General features: G+C 38.9%; 1 protein-coding gene across 3 annotated transcripts in view; it reads left to right on the forward strand.

Annotated features, from left to right (window-relative positions):
• The window catches only part of dock4b (dedicator of cytokinesis 4b), a 61,447-nt gene extending 54,998 nt beyond the window's left edge, over nt 1-6,449 (forward strand). For 2 of the 3 annotated variants that reach the window (XM_057323891.1, XM_057323892.1), the window contains 5 exons: nt 564-670; nt 904-976; nt 1,422-1,517; nt 2,628-2,689; nt 4,413-6,449. In XM_057323891.1, the coding sequence (XP_057179874.1) occupies nt 564-670; nt 904-976; nt 1,422-1,517; nt 2,628-2,689; nt 4,413-4,835 (761 nt within the window). In that variant the 3' untranslated portion in view covers nt 4,836-6,449. The remainder of the gene's footprint in view (nt 1-563; nt 671-903; nt 977-1,421; nt 1,518-2,627; nt 2,690-4,412) is intronic. The other variant, XM_057323893.1, reaches the window with a different exon arrangement.
• Nucleotides 6,450-20,141: the final 13,692 nt, after the last annotated feature.

Here is a 20,141-nt window from a genome sequence, read left to right on the forward strand (position 1 = left end):
GTGTCCTGATATACATCTGTCTCCTCCGCTCTTCATCGGCCTCTTATCTCTCTCCATTCAGCCCGTGATCCGTTTACTCGCGGACACAGATCATAAAAGCAGGAATATGTATGGAGACATTTATCCAATCTTACGGTTTACCCTTGGCAGCCCTTCCTGCATCCACAAGGGCCGCCATAAAGCACAGACAGACACTTACTGAGTGTTACAGATGGCATTAAACGCTACTTGAAGAACTCCGGTCTGCCGATGGCTATCGCTGGGAACAGAAGGGCATCTCCGCTCATATCCTGTGCCGGACGACAAGGGTGGGAGTGAATTAGCTCTCTAAACAGGCTCGCTAGCCCGGTAGTCATTCTCTCCCTGTGAAATCCATGTCTGACACAATTCTCACCCCAGCGGGGGGGAGTGGCGAGGAGGGCGACGCATTTCATGTGCCGGCTGGTTAGCAAAGAAATGAGGGCAAGATTTGAGTCCTCGTGGCTGCGTGTGGATGCGAGAGCATCTGTGTTGGTTTGTTACTGATAATGGCACCCTTGCTCACACCTTCTCACCCTTTACAGGTTCACCGCAGCTGTCAGATAAACACAAGCATTCCAGAGAGAACTGCCTGTCGCCACGAGACAGACCCTGCAGCGCTGTATATCCAAACCCTCTGGATCCTACACTGGTGGGTGTTTAAAAAAACAATTGTAATATTATTGTTTTAAAAAAATGTTTTGGATACACACACTGGGAGAAATATTGTTAGTAGTTCACAGAATGAAACCAATTTCACGCACTTACACAAACCTTTAAATAGTAAATTCAGAAAAACTCAAAATAATTTTGAAATGCTCTCGCAATTTTTTATGCAGCTGTATATAAGCTATTATGATTTTAAAACGTAAACTTCTTTCACAGAGGGCTGTTCCTCACCCGGCGGGCGATTCCTCTTTGCCACGCAGTGACCCCAACATCTCCACCCCTGACAAAGGTGAGTGCTTCATCATAGGCGCATGAATCTTCTGGGCTCTCACACGGAGCCTTGCGCCCGCTGTGAAGAGGAGACCAGGGTCTCGCGGTCAGCTCGCAGGATCTGATGCTGGCCGACAAGCTTCCGCTTCTGTTTGTGTGACAGCTATGAGTCACAAACAGGCTCATGTTTATTCTCATTGGAGGAGAAATTTTATCGGCCAGCTTTATTTAAAATGTCAAAAAAATACACGAATATGTTGACTTTTTTTACAATAATTTGTTATTATAATGATATTTGTTCTGTATTTAACGGATGTCTGTAATGGATGGTAAAATAACAGTTTGCATAATAAGTTCCTCTAAGAAAACTGAATGGAAACGGGTGAACCTCTGCCTCGCTAGACATGATGTTTTAAACTGGATTTGACTGAATACGCCTGAAATGCATGTTTTTTGTGTGAAAGTGGTCAAACCGGCACCCAGTAGCTGGAGTCTTGACACGTCGCTCTCTGACTTTAACGGGAAGGGTCCCCCCGTCCCTCCTAGACCACCTTACACAGGTAAAAGTAAAATCTGCTCCGACAGATCCCGACACAAAAGTTTTCAAAACCTTTTAACTATCAAATCCTCTAGACCTTCTCTCTTAAGTCTGTTTTCCCCGGCTTCTCTCTCGTCTTAACTTCCAAGTTCCTCAGTGTCATGTTGTAGATTCTCGGCTTTTGTGTACTGTGAAAAATAGCAGCGAGCTTCTCCGAGGTTTTAATCCTGCTTGACATGTTTTCTCAGCGTTTCTGTCTGTACTGTAATCTGCATGAGTCATTAAAACTCCAAACTAAAACTGCACTGTTGATGCTTCTTAACTTTAAAGTCCCCCTGTGGTCGATCATTTTATCCCTTAAAACTAATCTTTGACCATCAAAATTACATATTAAAGTTTTTTCCTTTGAAAATATTTTATATTTTTGTAATATTACTGCCTTAAAATAGCTTGAATGCAACTCTACACCTCAGCTTTGTTAAGTATGCGCAGATACATGCATATGCAAATTAGCCCCACCTCCACTCAATCGCACTCGGCAGTTCCAGACGCTGCTAAAATGAAAGTGAAACTGAGAACTGACACAGCAGTTCATCGATTGATTCGGACCAAATCTATGCGCCGTCTATGCATATTTATGCCTCAAACAGATGATCCTCAGAGGTCAAATGAGTTGATGTGATTGGTTAAAGGTTTATGACGTCATTAATGGGGCAGACATATAAAGCTACACAGACATGTAAACAACATTAAAAACTTGATTTTCACCACAGGGGGTCTTTAAGATATGCACATGTGTACACCTTTAAACATTTTTTTAATCAAAATGATATATTTTGAAGAATTTCTACAAAATAAAAGTCACCATAATAGTCTTGTGTACCTTCTGAAGCCATACAATAAGTCATTATTCAATGATTAATTTATCATTTGTTGTTAAATATCATCATATGTTCAGATGTTACGAATTTTCCAGGCGATGTCCTTTTGTGTTCTGAAAAAGAAGAATCGTCTCTGGTGAACTCTTTTAGGAGCACACAAGACTCTCGGTTCTTTGAGAGCCGTGGCTGTGTTTACCGTCCCGAGCCTCTGTATCAAATGATGGAGATTGTCGTCTTGTGTCCTTTCATAGGATCTCCTGCCAGGACCACCAGATCACAGTCCCCTGTCATGTCCTCACGTTCACCTCAAAAGGTTTGACCTTTCTCTTGTGTGTGTGGATTGACCTTTGATGTGTTTACCTCTGTTTTTTGTGATTGTCTGGGGTCTCGGTCCAGGGCGTCTCAACTGGGTCAGGCTTTAAACAATCCAACTGGGCTCATGATTAGTGAGACACATGCTGTGTTTGTATATCCGCACGTGTCTTGTGCCAGGTTTCCAGTTCATCTGGCTCACGAATGAGGCAGAGCTCCAGACCGGACCCTTCAGAAACCATTAATCCATCATGAAAACATACAGCCGCAGAAAAAATGAACGGAACATTTCAAAATTCTTTTCTTTTTTTTTATTGACTATTTCTCCCAGATTTCAATTAAAAATATTGTTTCTATCGCATTTATTATGGAAACTGGAGAAACAGGTCAAAATAACAGAAAAGATGCTTTCTATTTTTAAGACCTTAAATACAAGTTTATATGTAAGGGATAATCTACAGCTAGCCGTGCGTTAAAGGGTTTTAACCAAGAACCACCTGACGTGAAGCGCATTAAAATCCTTTAACGCACAGCTAGCTGTGGATTATCCTGTTTATACATGGTCATTTGCCAAATTAAAGCTTTTATTGATGTTTACAGTGTAATTTATAATATATATAATAAAAAGGTGAAAATGACAGTTATTTTGTCAGTTATCGATTGATGTCAATAATCGAGTATTCAAACAGACCATGGTATAAACATTTTTAAGCAATAAAACCATAATATTTGTACATGTATTTAGGAAAAGCAATACATGAAAATTTGGAATGGTCTCTTAATTTTGTTCACGGCTGTATTTTATGTGTTTTTAGTGAAGCTGGATAACCAGAAAACTTGTGGGAGTATTTTAATAATGAAAATCACATGCTTACATAGAAACGTGTGTTTAATTTCCCATGATTCAACTCTATGAAATATGTAAGGGATAATCCACAGCTAGCCGTGCGTTAAAGGGTTTTAATGCACGAAGTGGAGGCCAAGAACCACCCAACGCGAAGCGGCGTTTTCGTTAAAATCCTTTAACGCACAGCTAGCTGTGGATTATCCCGCTTATACCATGGTCATTTGCCAAGTTAAATCTTTTATTGATGTTTACAGTGAAATTTTAGATCAAACTGGTGAAAATTACAGTGATTTTGTCAGTTAAATTTCAAATGTAATCAAACTTACTGGAGCTACCTGTGCGTTAAAGGGTTTTAATGCACACCTTCCAGCCAATCAGAAGCGAGTATTCAAAAAGACCATGGTATAAGTTTTCTTAGGTTTTACCCTCCTCAGAGGAGTGTAAGGAGGAAAGGATCACCATTCCCATATGTGTGAATTCTGTTTCTAAATTGCCGTACTGTATATAGCAGATTTATCCTAGCTGAAATTTTTTAGTTTGAAGTTCTCTCAAGAGGGCCGTCACACTAAATAGCTTTATTCAGTTAAATGAAGTCTATGAAACAGCTGCAGTCTTAGTTGCGGATATAATTGCTTAGAAAGTATTTTCATAATGAAAAGAGACAGTTTGGCCTCACAAGAATAGATCCAAAATTGCACGATATTATACTTTGGCCTTTCAGCGCACACATTAGCTCTGTGAGGCGGAAAGTTTCTTCTGTTGAGCATTTCCTCATTATGAGTTCCTGCAAATAATAGGCGAATATCTCTGGGCGAAAGTCTGTTTTTTGTCTCTCGCTAACAACATCGCTGTTTATTTGCACGTCATGTGTTTGCAGAGCTCGGCACCTCCTTTCACCCCGTCACCCACAGAGTGCCAGTCTACAGGGTTGGTGTCTAATTCTCCAGCGCTGTCCGGAAGCTACAGCAGCGGCATTTCGTCCCTCAGTCGCTGCAGCGTATCCGAAGCCTCCGGTACCGAGAACACGCCGGGGGACCACCCCCTCCCAAACTCCACCTCCATCGGCTTCGACGAGCTGATTCGACGGGAGAACAAGACCCCACCTCCATATAGCATCCATGACAGAAACAATCCCCGAAGACCGGTGCCTCTTCCTCCTGGCCTGTCCATTCTCCCCAGCATCGACGCGCCGCCGGTTCCTCCCAAACCCCACCAGATTCGAAAGCCAGAGATCGAGCCGCGGCGACCGGACCACTTTCCCAGACCAAGACCCATTCCCAGAAAAGTCTCGCAGCTGTAACTGTGCATTCCAATGCAAAGTCAAACCATTTGCACATTTAACCTCTGTGGGTTTACAATTCCAAACTCCCAGTTTAGTAAAAAATAAACTGGATTATTTTGTTATATATTAGACTGGGGTGTACATGCATTTTTATGCGCTTTTCTAGGTCCAAATTGCTTCAAGTAACCCCTTAATCAACTCTAAACCAGAACTTCGTACCATAGTATTTTCTCAAATTTTGGGTAGTTTTATCACTGCTAATATGTATTTATAGTGGTTGATGCAACACATGTTTGCCTTAAGAATTTAAAACAGTCTTTTTATCAATACGAAATGCACGATTACGATTACGAGTACTTTGTACTTTTTATATAGCCGAAAGGTGCTAGAAGTTCTCAATGTTAATGTTAGCACTGAATATTGTCCCAGGGTAATGTTTTCTGGATTTAGAAAGTTTGCTGCTTTTAAAAGACTGAAAATGAGAGGTGTCTCACGGCTTGGGCAAATCAGTAAACTGCCATCTTTGTGTTGACTAATGCGAGATGCCTTTGAAGCGGATCTCTGCCCATCTGTGTGGTTGTGGGCGGGTCTATACAGGCATCTTCCTGCCATAAAACATGGATGGTTTCTTTGGAGTTCGAGGAACTAAATGCTTAGAAACAGCGTATGCGATCAGAATAATTCCCAACAAGGGTTTCCGTGCACAGCGCACATGCCCACTCAGCGTAAAGATGGACTTTTGTTCTGCCAAGTATTGTGCCAAAGGAACGGGTGGGCTGTGAGCAAACGGATGCCCTGAGCCTGAAGGTGCTCTATTAGGAGTGTTAGACGTCCACTGTAAAGACTTGTAAAGCACTTTACGGGACTGTTACTGTATTGCTGCTGGTTTTCTGAAAAGCCCTGTAAAAGCTTGATAAGAAAGGTACTTTATCTGCCCGTGGGCATCATGGGCATTTCATTTACCAGTAAGAGGTACAGGTAATATCTCAGACAAACAGGGGGCGGGACTGTAAAATAAAGTAAAAATATTAAGTATTAAGTATTTTTATGTACGCCTAAACATGCAAAAATGCTTTTGTAGACGTCAGTGTGCATGCACTGTGGGGTCAGATGAGAAGCGTGCATGAATGTTTGTGGGGTTTTTTGGTTGCCAAATTGAATATTTTGTACAGCCCGTAAAATAAAATCATGGTGAATGTATGTGGATTGAGACCAGCGGGATTGTGGGATATGTGATCACCTGACTCAGTACAATGTCTATGTTTTATATTTCATACTGACTCTCAAATTAACTCGAGTATGATTTTTATCTTCACCTTTTTACGGTCGCATTTTCCGAGATGTTGTTGTTGACTTTCACAAAAATCAGTACTTGAGAAAACTGTAAATTAGCACGATTGTTGTAATTATGCCAAATACGATATCTTGTCTATTGTACATACAGTGTTTTTAACAAAAGATGTGTAGCTATAACAATTTTGCAGCTTTGAATGTTCGTACAGCAAATGATTCAGATGATAAATGTCAAATATTTATGTTTTTTGTGAGCGTAGAGAAAAAGAGGTCGAAAGAGCGTCTAACACAGTTACATTCTAATGACTTCCTGTCTAATAAACGTTTCCAACAAGCACACTTTGATGCAACAGTTCATTGCGTTTTTCTCTAAAGGTTAATGTGCGCTTACATGCAACCAAATCATATGCAAGTTAACAGCCTGAATATAAAACACAAGTAAGACCAATTTTACGAAGCAAGAAGTGTTGCAATGTAAATAAGAGTGAATATATGTACAGTAAGTGTGTGTTCTTCAGAGGTTAAGCTCCTTGACAGCCCAACGGACCTCTAATAAGTATCATAACTCCAGAAAAGTAGGAAGCTTATTGTTATTCCATCAGGTTGCAGCGAGCATCTTGCATTATTCATGAGTTTGTCTCCGTTCAGACCTGTATTTGCACACGTAATGTCATCTTGCTGTGTCGGGCCGTTTGAAGACGCCTTGCCGTCATGGCAAGTTTGTTCCGAAGTGCCACGGATTTCTCTGAGAAAATTGGCAAATTGGTTGAAAGATAATGGTGTAGTTTTAATTGGGATGTCTCAGGAACGTCTACACATCAAGGGCTTTTGGGCAAATGCTGATATTCGGTCTTTGCTGTTTTGGCGTTTAAAGATTCCTTGAAGAATTTTGTGAACCGTTGCCCAGACTGCACCACTGTGCCTCTCATTTAGATGCTAAACACCTCGAGAAGTGTAAATTTATGGGCACGGTTAAGAGCTGGGGGACGGGGTCTTCATGTTGCCTTACCTGGGTTGTGCTCTGCATTAACACAGTCTCAAGGTTTTTTAAGAAACTCTGGTTGTTTTTCTGACTAGAAAGAGCTGGAAGAACACACAGTTTCTGTCGGCTCCGTCGGGAATGAGTTTCATCGAAATTTCAAACAGATCATGGATAATAGATTTTCTGTTTCATACCCTTGATTTCCTCCATCACTGCTGTTATGCTTTCGGCTTATTGGGATTTGCCTGTCGGCTTTATTCACCTTTATCTTTTCCTCCTCAGGTATTGGTTCATATTTTTCACATTATGAACTCGAAAAAAGGCTATATCCTCCCCACGTATCGCAATGGGATTTAGGCACATCAAACGCAGGTCTGATGTTGGCGAGCATATCTCCTGAAAGTTCTTGCGTGAGAATGTTTGATTTGAAATGGGTTTGTGATAGAACTGCTCTCCAAACCGTCCTTCATTGATGATTAATGATGGATGCAGAAAGGAACGGTCAATGGACAGCTCGCTTGAGTGAACTAACTTTATAGAAATTTTATAAAAAACAATGTATTTGGAATCCAAATAAGTTCTGGCTTATTCATTACTGAACATGAAAGTTTGTACAGAAGGTACTGAACTTTACTCTTAAAAATAATGGTGCTTCGCAGTGATGCAATAGAAGAAGCATTCTTAAAACAACCATTTCTTTTGATATTTTGTACATGTTTTTATATTCTTTTTTTTTATTTTATTTTTTATCTGAAGAAGTTTTCTGCTTCAAAGAACCTTCTTTATGGAACCAAACAGCCTGACAAGAGCCTTTTAGGAACCTTTATTTAGGTACCTTTATTTTATTAACTAAAAATTTTGTTTAACCTTCATTTTATTTTTAGCCTATTATTTTGAATGCACTTCAAAAGTGTTTTTACCAAAATGTCATCTTGCCCAAGCATTACATGTATTCTTCAATGTGAAAGCAATCTCAGAATGCACTGTGATGACTTCACAGTGAAAATAGTCCACAATGACATGCGAGTTAAGAGAAACAAAGATTATAAACAGTCTCATTTTGAACTCAAAACTGAGAAGGATTAATAATAAACATGTGTAGGCTATTTTTTTCTTTTTCAATATAAACTTAAAACAACTACAAATCTATACATTCCTTAGGGTTCTTTGTTTAGTTATTTTTACCACAACTACATCTTTCTAGTTTTGCTAAATTTAAGAATATTTTACTGGGTAGAAATTATGAATTGGGGCGTTCAAATATATATTTGTAGTTAGTAAAGATTATAAATATTCTCATTTTGCACTCACACTTGAGAATTATGTAGCCGATAAAAATATTTTTGATTTTTCTTTTTCAAAATAAACTAAAAAACATAACAAAAAATCCTTTCTTAGTTTTTTCTTTTACTACAACTAACTACATTTAGCCAAGCTCTGCAATTTTTTGTTGGGTAGACATTATGAGTTGGGGCTTCCTAATATATAGTGGACAGTAGGAAGACTTGAAATCAGAAAGGTTGAGACCTGCAGTATACGTTAACAGACATTGGCTTTATGTCCAGCATCTTTTCTGTAAACACAACAGTTGCATCATGATTTGACAGGCACCTGAGGGACCAAAAGGACGAATGAATCTGCTGACCAGGCCGTGACATTGAAGCACTTGAATGATCTGCCCGTTATCAGGACTTTCCATCAGTGGAAACGTGGCTGTAATGCACCCATTTTAGAGAGAGCACACTATAGTGCGATCGATAGGGAAATTACGACAGAACGAGGGTAAATAAAGCACTTCTACTTGTGTTCTGTATGCCCAAACTCACTCGGGGATAAATAAAAAAAAGGCTTTCTCTGTTCTTTGATAAGCATTATCTTTTTTATAAAATGCCATCTTAGCTTGACCCTTTTCAATTTGCCTTATAACACTATTAATATTATAGATATTTTGGTAACACTTTACATTAAGGTACCCTTTATAAACCATTTATAAATGTGTTCATTAATGATTAATAAGTCATTTACAAATGCATTATAAAGCAGTTATAACTGCATGAATAAAAGGGGGATTCTATCGAAATACCTGCCAAATAGTGAGCCATTTTTAACTCGCATGTTATAAATGCTTAATAATGCATTTGTAAATGATTATTAATCATTAATGAACACATTTATAAATGCTTCATCATGGAGCCTAATGTAGCAGTTGGTGTTTTTGCCCTGCTAACTGTTGATCTTTCACTGCTCTTTTACTGCTGCCGGTGGGTGGTGGTGGGAAGTGAACGTGAAAGGTTGGTAGGAGGAGATGAATTCGCCCTGGGCTCCACGCAGGCAACCGTTACTGCGTGTGTGCACTTGTCAGTGACCCTGACTCCTCACAGCATGTCCTCCACCATCACACTGCGATATGATTATGTTATTTCAACAGCAGACTCTTTAGCGAGTCTCATTTTTTCTTTCCCCCACTGTTAGCGCAGAGGGTCTGCTATCGGAAATCTAACTCTCACCGCAGCGGTTTTGTCTGTGTCGACCGTGTCATCTATCTTTTCTGCTGTACTTTAGATTTACAAATGTACTGGAGATGTTCATTGTATATTCTTTTCTTATCTTGTCTGTGTCTCTCTTATCCAGCAGCACGATACTTCCCTTTGACAGCCATTTACTTGAAGGGGATTTGTAAACATGGCTGCTTACCAGCGCCCGTCGCTTGGCACCATATAGCCTAATATCTACTTATTTTGAAAGAAACTCTTCAGTATGCATGCCATGTGAAAATTTGACATGCATGATATTACATGTAAAACTGGGCAGTATAGAACATGAGTGCATTGTGTGATACAGTATATTGCACATATACCATAATGCAATGCATAAAAATGTGTATGTGAAAAAATAAATGTCAAGGAACATTTGTGTCATTTTCATGTTTTACACATTTATTTATTAGATTCAATGTTACAATTTAAGAACCATTGAAGGTTGTTTGCATTGTGACACTTTAAAAAAATTATAAATGTGCTGCACTGCCTTGAATTCTGATAAAAAAGACTGTTACAGTAAATATGAATTAATAAGAATCAAATGAGATTCACCATTAACGAATAATGGAAAGGAGAAAAAAGATGCACGATACTGAGATTTTAGGAGGGTTCATATGCATATTTATCTGTAATTCATTTAACATTGGACTAAATGAATTATCCTAAAAATAAACTATTTTATTTATGTTAAATACCTTTAAATGTTAAATTCGAGGGACATATTGAGATTGCCTATATAAGCGGAACAGTCCCTGCACAATCCCAAGATCTTCAGCTCAAATGCAATTGTTATCCCAGCCTGAAGGCCGTGTCTAATATACGGAGCATCAGTGACTTCATTTTTCTGGGTTTGTGTGCACCTCCGAGAGCCACCTACACCGCTTGTATTGATTTTCTGCTCATGTAAGCCCATATTGTGTGGTCATCTTTCCCCTCGGTCGCCATCCTTGTTTTTCCTCTTAGTTTTATTATGAGGTTTTTATCCTTGAACATGTCCAGACAACAGTGACTGCTTTTGTACCAGAACCTCGCTGGCCTTTTCTTTAATTCTCTGGTTAATTAGAGGACAATGTGCAGTGGATGCAGTCATTACAGTCTCCTGAATACAGGAGTTGTAAAAGCACTAAAGCTGACTCATAATTACAATCTTCTTTTTAAAATATGCATGGGCCAGACTCAGAGCAGATATCCTATATAAATAAATAATCACCAAAACTACAGCATTCATTTGTCCAGATAAGCCGGCTGGTTTTAGGCCTCTTTGAGCACACTTATTGATGTTGACATGGAGGATGATTGAAAATAAACATTGCAATATGAATATATGAATAAAATAAAAATATATATATAAATGCATGAATAAATAAATAAATATTTTGGTCATGAAAGGGTTTACAATAATTATATCATTGGCCAAATGTATTTCTATATTTTACATCAATTTGTATTTGTATTGAAATAGCTGCCCGGGGTGTTGCAAATATGGCCGCCGAGTGCAGAGACTTTTGTTAAAGAGACTTCTGTTCCGGTAACGTTACAGCAGATGGCGGTAAACGGTAATAAACGTCTTTGCTTTGTTTGTAACATTTACGAGTGAATGTCAAGTTTTCTCCAATAATGTGAATAAATTATGTAAACAACTGAGAATACGTCTTTTATTTGTAAATATGCACTTTTGGACTAACATTGGAGTTTATTGCATTCGGTTACGTTTGTGGATCGCTGTCCTAAATACAGTTATGATCTTTGTTTTCATTAGTAACTTACTCCAGCCATTAATTAGTGTACTATTATGAATGTTAAATTCTTTAAAAGTTATATTGGTGTATTTGCTTATAGATGACATTTGGTTGTACAGTGTGCATAAAATGTAAAGAAACGGTCTATATTGATTTGAGACGTTTAAGCTGTTTGTCTTGATGTAGGTCTGTATTGGGGTTTCAGGGTGTCTAGTTTTGGTCTTGGAGGGTCTGGTCTTGACTACACCTGAAGTCTACACTTGTTTTAAAACGTTTTGTCATTGTGTTGTCATTTGCAGCGTGTGACATTTTCATTTTTAAAGCATCTCTATGAATAATCTTTTCGTTATATGCGGAGTATGTGATTTCATCATCCTCCTGGTCATTTGTGCTGTTAAAGTGGTCATATGGCGCGAATACGTGTTTTTCTGTGTCTTTGGTGTGTTAGTTGCTCATGCATGTAAAATTGCAAAAATGAAAGTGTGGGAACAAAAGATGCATTCTATGTAAAAGCGAATGCTCACCCAGACCTGCCTGAAACGCCTCGTGTAACCACACCCCCACAAATCTACGTCAGCTCGTGGTCTGATTTGACTAAGACCGCCCAAATGTAGACGCAAGTAAGGTGGGCGTACCTGTCAGTACAATTGAAGAGGAACCTGATGTTCCAAATATGGTAAGAGGCGTTACATTTTTTTAACCTTAAGGCGTTTTTGAACCTTAAGTCATGTATACACATTGCATTACATCTAAAACAAACCATAATATTCGTTTTAGCCGTGTCATTCGACCCCTTTAAAATAAGAAACCCTGTAACTATACTAACTTGATGTAGGCCTAGAAATCATGGTGTACAAAGTGAGGTCATATAAAAGTTCTAGGAATAATGTAATATCTCCATATTTTATATCTTAAGCACTTATCCAGAACAGACTTTCATTCTTCTTTAAAAACCCTATCAACAGCCATTACAGACATGTTTTACTGATTATAAGAAATGAGGCCCAATAAGCCCTTTCATTCATATTTTATTATTAACAGTGACAGATCTTTTTTAATACAAAAGATGTCCTTTATCTCTCAATACTTTCTTCTAGACAGCAGTGACGTTTTATGGACGTTTTCTCCGACATTTCTGCTGAGAAAAATGCATCAGCAAAGTGGCATGATGAAGCAAAAATTGGGTTTTAAAATATGTGACCCTGGACAACAAAAGGGACATGTTTTCATAATTGAGATTAAAACATCATCTGGTTTGTTAGGATAGGACAATATTTGGCCGAAATAGAACTATTCGATAATCTGGAATCTGAGGGTGCAAAAAAATCGATATATTGAGAAAATCGCCCTTAAAGTTGTCCAAATCCTTAGCATCACAAAAATAAAGTTTTGATACATTTACGGTATTACAAAATATCTTCATTGAACAGGACCTTTACTTAATATCCTAATGATTTTCGATAATTTTGTCCCATACAATGTTTTTTTTTTTACTAAAAATGTTCCCGTGCTACTTAAAGCGGCAGTCCGTAGGATTGGCCTCTTTGTCGCCATCTCAGTTTGTAATTGCTACTGCAGGTGATGTGCGGAGGTATTTCTTTACGTGAGTTGTGATTCGGCACTGCTCAACTGCGCGGATGAGTCTGATGTTTGAGTCGTGGCCTGTGATAGTGCAGCTGTGAGAATCTTCACTGAACATCAGTAGCGCATAATAAACACAGATAACACGGTAGATGATATAACACGAAACAAATAAGAACATAAACAGACACAAATAGCGCAAATGGAGGCTGTGTTGAAGTGTTTTGATATTATTTCGGGTGCTGGGTCATTTGGTTATTTCTCATGGAAACTCCCGTAACGCGAACCGGACAGAAGATGCCCGAACGCGGGTCTCAAATGCTGACAGGCACGGTCATAAATCATTGTAGATCATACAACTATATATAGGCTACTATATGCAAAGCCTTGCCATCATATCCGGGATATATAAGTCCGTAAATTTGAGTAAAATCACAGGCTTCACTTGTCCGTGCTAATTCGCGCCACATGAACTACAGATGTGGAGAGGTCATTTCTAAATCACACGAGGTCCCCAGATAATACTAATCCCGGGCGAATAGGGCTTAAATTACATTTATCATAATGAACATAAAGAGAGAAAGAACAACCGATGAAACTGTACCCGTCTATATTAACACAACAAGTGCGCTACGGTTTTTGTGTTATCTATTGAAATATTAAACATTTGTCTTACCTGTTCAGAAGAAATAAAGCGATGTCTGCATCCGTTTACAATCCTTTCATATCACGGAGTTGAAGTGCCTTGCCAATTTTAATTTTCGCAGGAGTCCGATCACATTCTCTGTTTGTTTGTAGTTCAGTTCGTTCTTTCTTGTTTTTCACAAATGATGAATCCCCAGATGTCAACACTGCTTGGTGTTTAAGTAAAAGTACTAAACGCCGCCATAAATAATACTAAACGTTGTATGAAATCCTACCCAACAGTTGTGAGTGCACGCTATAAACCGCCTGTCACTCGCAGCATCCACGCGCTGGCTAGCAGCCGGATCCTCTTCTTTCTGTGTAGTGACGAAATGACGCACAGACGAAAGACACCATATAAGGATCTCCGGAAAAGTCGAAATTACAAACCATTTACAACCTTTCCATGGTGAATCCAGCAAGGGTAGTGACAGTTTTAAACACCGTTCTTTCATGTACTTGCTCAACAATTGGTTTTAGCTCATTTTTACTCCAAAAAACTTGCGGACTGCCGCTTTAAGACGTCGTCCAGGGTCACGTATATTATTAAAACTAAGAGTCTTTGTTAATGACAGTGATGTGTCAGTTTCTGTCTGATTGTCAAGTCAATGGAAACCAGTGGGTCGAACATTCTGTAAGGGTCTATATGGTAACTTTTCTCCGTATATTCTTTTTACCAACTGAATTGTTGTTTACCCTGTGAGCATCTTGCTAATGGCAGTCTAGTTTTAATAAATAGCTAACAGTAAGTTTTTGGTGTGTGTGTCAGGTCACTCGCTCGGTCCATCTGTGTTCCTGTGGGGAGGACACTGGCATCACGTCTCCTACCACAGAACCCTGCCAGGCACCAGCTGCCCGAGATCTGTCCTGCTGACCACCACCAACTGTGCGCTTTGAGATATTTACTCCACGCTGGGTTCAAATGGGCTTTTTCACGAGGAACTGATGCAATATATTATTCGATTCAACCCAGTGATTCGGATCTTTTGATTCTTCTCACCAAAAACCTTTATTCAGTGACCCTCAGTGCAGTTACATTAAGGCGTTGGATTAAAAAGTTTGTCTTTAAATATACCAAGATTACAGACATTTTGATTGAATCGACAGAGTAATTCTGTAATTCTGTAAAAAAGCAGATTCTAGTTTTCTCATCAAGTGATTTTTTCTCAGGCTTTAAAAAAGACAAAAATGAAAATCATTATTCTGGTTGAGTTTGAATCAAGAGGCACTGCTTGGATTTTATTTGGTCCTCAAATTCTTTTTTCGTGTTTTCTCTCTTCTAGCTTTTTGATGTTTACGTGTGCAGTGAATTGTTGTAGTTTAACTCTAACCAGAGAACTCTCTCACCTCTTTCAGACATGCCCGGGGCCTGTTTCTTCGCCGAGAGACGGTTGCCATGGCTTCGGCAGGCCAAAGCCCTACGCTGCTGCTCTCTTGGCTTTTATAAAAAGCGGGTTGAGGAAAAGGACGGCTTCTTCAAACGCCTCATCCAGAGAACATTCAGTGATTTCTTCGACTCAAACACATCGGCAGATTTCCTGGTAAACATCATTACCTTGATATGCCCAGGAAAACATTAACATCACAAACAGCTTGTCTGAATTTAAAAGCACTTAGGCAGCAGAAATCCCACAGATGGTCAACCCATCGGAGATCTGGACCTCGGCAGAAGGATGCCGTTTTAAATATTGCTCAGGGCGGTGGTTTTGAATTTTGTAGGAAGGCCGGAAGCGGTTTTACTTCAGCGGTTGTGTGAAACAGCAGGTTGTGCTTGGACTGGAGTCCATTGTGGTGCTTTAATATGATGATGGCAAATTAAGTGTATTAATCAGTTATAATTACTGTTAAGTAAAGTATCATGCGTATTATGAATAGCAGTACTCTAAAAGTATAATGCATTCAGATCTTTTCAAATCATAATTTTCAGGTCCATAACAGTCAGTCAGGTCCAGTTTGGTTCTTAGATGAGATGTTTGTTTTATTGTTTATGTGCCGTTTAGCAACAAGTGTATCATAGATTATACTACAAAAATAGACATGCATGTAAATAAAGTAGTGATAGACCAATGTGTTGCTGTGGCCGATATATTGGGCCGATATTGGAATATTTGTAAAAAGTTTAATTATGATTTTTAACCTAACCCTAAAGTCAGAGGTATCTAACACTACTATACTTTTTTCCAGTTTGGGACATGGCTTTATAATATCTTCTTATCCACATCCGAACCTAACACCTAAAGTCAGGAGACAGAGTTGTTGTGAGGAATGTTTTTTTGAAGAACCGCCTTGTCCGCACAAAAACCTAAACCTAATATCAGGAATCCTGCTCATCGTAACCCCACTGAGTGGTGGGCCTTAATAACTGTGCGTTAGATAGGGGTCCTTCGACAAACATGCGCCACCCGGTGCCTCTTCCTCGGTCTCCTATCCCAAATTACAACGAGATGCTGTGGGGGAGGCTGTTGTATTTTTACAACCTAACCTAATCTAATCCTAACCCTAAACCCTAACAGGTACTAATAATAATAACATTTAAATTCCTGTATATTTTATTCATATTTAACTGCCCAAGATTAACATAATGTCAAGTGTGCACCTTTTCAAGTCTGTTTTAATGTTAAGCTACATGTTACTAACCAGCAAGGTTATAATAATTGTTTGTTTAGTTTCACCAATTTTCTGTCGCTCATTTACTTTAATTGCATTTGTGTTATATGGGCCTCTTATCGGCCACAGTACTTTTTAAAAATCGCATCAGCCATTTAAAAATCCATATCGGTCGACCACTAAAATAAAGTTGATCATTATTGTCAATTTGGGAACATTTGACTTCACAATACTTGAAAAGTATGAAACATGCAATTTTATATTTTGAACAGTGGTGGCGATAGAGATGCAAGTTAAGAAATGCAGCTGTAAAACACTTTTTTCTAGCACATTGAACCTTCTTGATTTACATGCAATAAAAAGCCCGTCTGGGTATCAGTGAGAGAATAGGAATTGGTTGACGGTCTGAATGTGAAGACACATGGAGCGGGGATGAATTGATCTGAATTTACTCTCTTAGCATGCAGCCGCATTGAGCTGATTAACTCCACACTGTGCCGCCCCGGCCTTCTGTCTTAACAGATGAGCCCGTGCGTCGTTCACCGATTTCCAGAGGTCAGGATCCCAGGCAGAGGGGTTTCCGATAAAATCAGACCTTACAAATGTTAATTAGACCCTCATTCTATTGATCGCACGCCGAGACTTCCTCCTTAACGTCCCTCAATATATCTCTTATGAGAAAATGACACTTCATTTTTGTCTTCAATATCATTTATTATAGGCTTAAGATGTGCAGTTATATTAAGGAGGAAGCTTTTCCTGTTATCGAATTGAACATTGTCCATTCAGTCAATCCTGTTTCATGTGATGCATCGCCATACAGGAAGTGGAAAGGAGTCATTATCGTTGTCTCGTTCAGGATGATTTGTTGCATTATCTGTCTCTCTCTTTCTCTCTCCGTCTCTCTTTAATATAATATATTTTAATATAATATAATTATAAAATCACCGTGCAGGTATTACACAATCAGCCATAGTGTGTGGTAATAGAAAAGCAGCTTTTGTGTGTGTTGTTCCATCAGACAACGAGGTATAATGTAGTCTGTCATGTTTAGGCTGCCGCCCCCCCCACCACCATGCTTGGAGAGCAATATAATACACTCAGGTGAATCTGTCACGCAACAATAAGCAGCATCCCATAAAGAAACTCCCAGTGCACAATTGATACTAATGATATGAGGATGTTTGTTGGCAGGCAAATGAAAGGCGACGTCTGGGATTGTCCACGCTGTATCACATCCCATAATGCACGTGCCCTGCAGGCCGATGGGGATTGGAAGATACAGATGACAGTGAGAAAGTTGGAGTTGTTGTGTTTATGGTCACATGCAGGTCTGTGTAAAATTCTGTCCTTATTTTTGGAACACAAAAGAAGATATTTTGAGAAATATCTTGAGTTTTGTGTCCATACAATCGAAGTCAATATGGTTCTCAATGTTCTTCAAAATATCTTCTTTGGTGTTTTACAGAAGAAAGAAAGTCATGCAGGATTGAAAGGACACGCAGGTATGTAAATGATGAAATACTTTTCATTTTTGGGTGAGCTGTCCCTTTTAAGATTTTGGCTAAATTCTTATTTTTTTCGCAGTTACTCTCAGCCTCACATTATTTCCATCATATCCAAATTTCGTAGTTTTTTTTTATCAGAATCCCTGCAGTCTTCAGCCTATAATTCTTTCTGCCCATTAGCATAGAAAAGTCTCAGTAGACTGCATGTCGTGGAATATGTATGCAAGGGTTTTGTGTCTGATGAATGCTTAAATATGTAATACTTTCCTAAAGATATGTGCAAGCGTGTGTGTGTTTATGAACAATCTACAGCTTTCACATTGAATGCTTGTTGACAGTGAACACGTGTCGTGTGCAAAAGGCTGAATATATGAATACTATCTCTCGCAGAATAACCTCTTCTATGCAAAACTTTAAATCACTGTATAACAGCAGTAAGGTTATGTAATGTGTGTGTTGTGGAGTTTGACTCATAGGCAGTGAATGGTGGAGGCAGGTGCTAAAGCTCTCATCACCTCTGTCATGTCCTTCCACTCTCATGAAAGCTTTTTTGCCCGGTGATGCTCACATCTGTTTGATGCTAATAGAAATAGCCAGGACAGAGAGAAAAATGTCACGGTGGACCAAACGCACAACATTTGAATACTCTGGCGACCACCACATTTCAAAGGTCCAATGTGTCATTTTTTGAAGGATCTATTGAAAAAAAAAAGCAAAATCATATACATAACATGTCTTCAGAGGTGTATGAAGACCTCATATAATGAAGCGTTATGTTTTTACTGCCTTAGAATGAGCTATTTCTATCTAATTCACAACCTCACGACTAGATGTTAAAACCACCAAATTTCATACACTGGACCTTTAACAATGTGCAGAACGAGTCATTACAGGATGTTGAAGCAATGAGCTACTCAAGATTGGATGTTACTAGAGATATCGGTGTATACCGGCAGCGATGATAACCGCGATTCATAATAACGATACCTTGACAAATGGGAATATTGTAAATAATCACACAAAATAAGCAAAATTTAAGATTCATTTGACTGATAGCTTTACTTATTTATTTAAGTCAATAGATATATTGTTATCATGATTTCGCGTAGTCAAAATCTGATATTGTGACAGCCCTATATCTTACCACGGTTTTAACAAGACAATCATAACTTAATTTTGGTTGAATCCCTTGTGCCAACTTTTATTTTGACAGTCTTGCCCTTTTCTGTCTGTCCGTAATAAAAGGACTTGGTGTAGAAGTAAAATTTAATGACGGCTTTCAGATTGCCAAAATGAAAGATGCCGCAAGAAACGACATCATGAAAGTGAGCTTTTATATTTTTAACCAATTATTAATTATTTCTATGATAAGGAAATGTATTCATTTTTGTATCTAAAAAGAATTAGATTCTTTATGTCTGTTAACACAAATTATTCATTGTTTCTCGCTTTGTTTTTTTTTGCAGATCGCATCAACACTACATTCTTTCAGTTTTTTGCCTGAGACATTGGTATTAGAATCCTGTTTATCTCATAAATTTCTCACGGAACATAGCGACTGTAACAGCGTGACGGTCCCGGTTGTTTCTGCGTGCAGCGTGGATACGCAGCGTGTGAGCAATCTCTGATCATATCATCTCACATTCAGCCGAACTTCTCCTCCTCTCGCGAGCGTCTGGTTCCTGCTGGGAAGCATTACTATTGTTTATCTGCGTACATCAGAACGTCTCTGAATATTCATGTGTTTAAACTTCCTCTAGCGTTCCTCAGGAGAAGCAGCGTGAACGTGTCTGTTAGAAACGTCCCGCAGCTGTAGAGCAAATGATCATCTTGAATGAAAAAGTGACTCATTCGATATTTCTTTTGCATCATAAAGCCGCGACTGCGCTTCATTTCACTGCCTCGAATGATGTAAAACATTTCTACAGATTCATCATAGCATAGAAAAGAGTTAAAGCAAGCACAGACGCATGTTTGCTTTATTCAGCTCTTTCAAAGCAGTTTTCAATGGCTATGACCTCAAGGTACAATCTACTATGTCTTTTGAAAACATGTTTCTCTTTATGTTAGCGGTTCAAACTCCCAAAATAGTTACCATTCCCAGCAGCAGGAACCGATACGCCCCAACGGTTGAGGCACGTTTCTCAAATAATAAACCCGTGGTTTGTTGGAGACTTGTTTTGAGAATCTTGTTTGCGGGTAACACAAGATTTATCAGGAGACAACCGCGACCCGCGTCAAAGGCGGGATGCTTGTTTTAATGACTTTTGACAAGGAGAAGGAGGTGCCATGGGTCCAACCTGAGGTTGCATTACAATGTTGACGTTCTTGCTGGATTTCGCACGTTTACTTGTTGCAGTCTCAAGATGTAGATGTAATTCAACTCGACA

The sequence above is a fragment of the Triplophysa rosa genome, linkage group LG24 (genome assembly GCF_024868665.1).
Source record: "Triplophysa rosa linkage group LG24, Trosa_1v2, whole genome shotgun sequence".
Lineage (NCBI taxonomy): Eukaryota > Metazoa > Chordata > Actinopteri > Cypriniformes > Nemacheilidae > Triplophysa > Triplophysa rosa.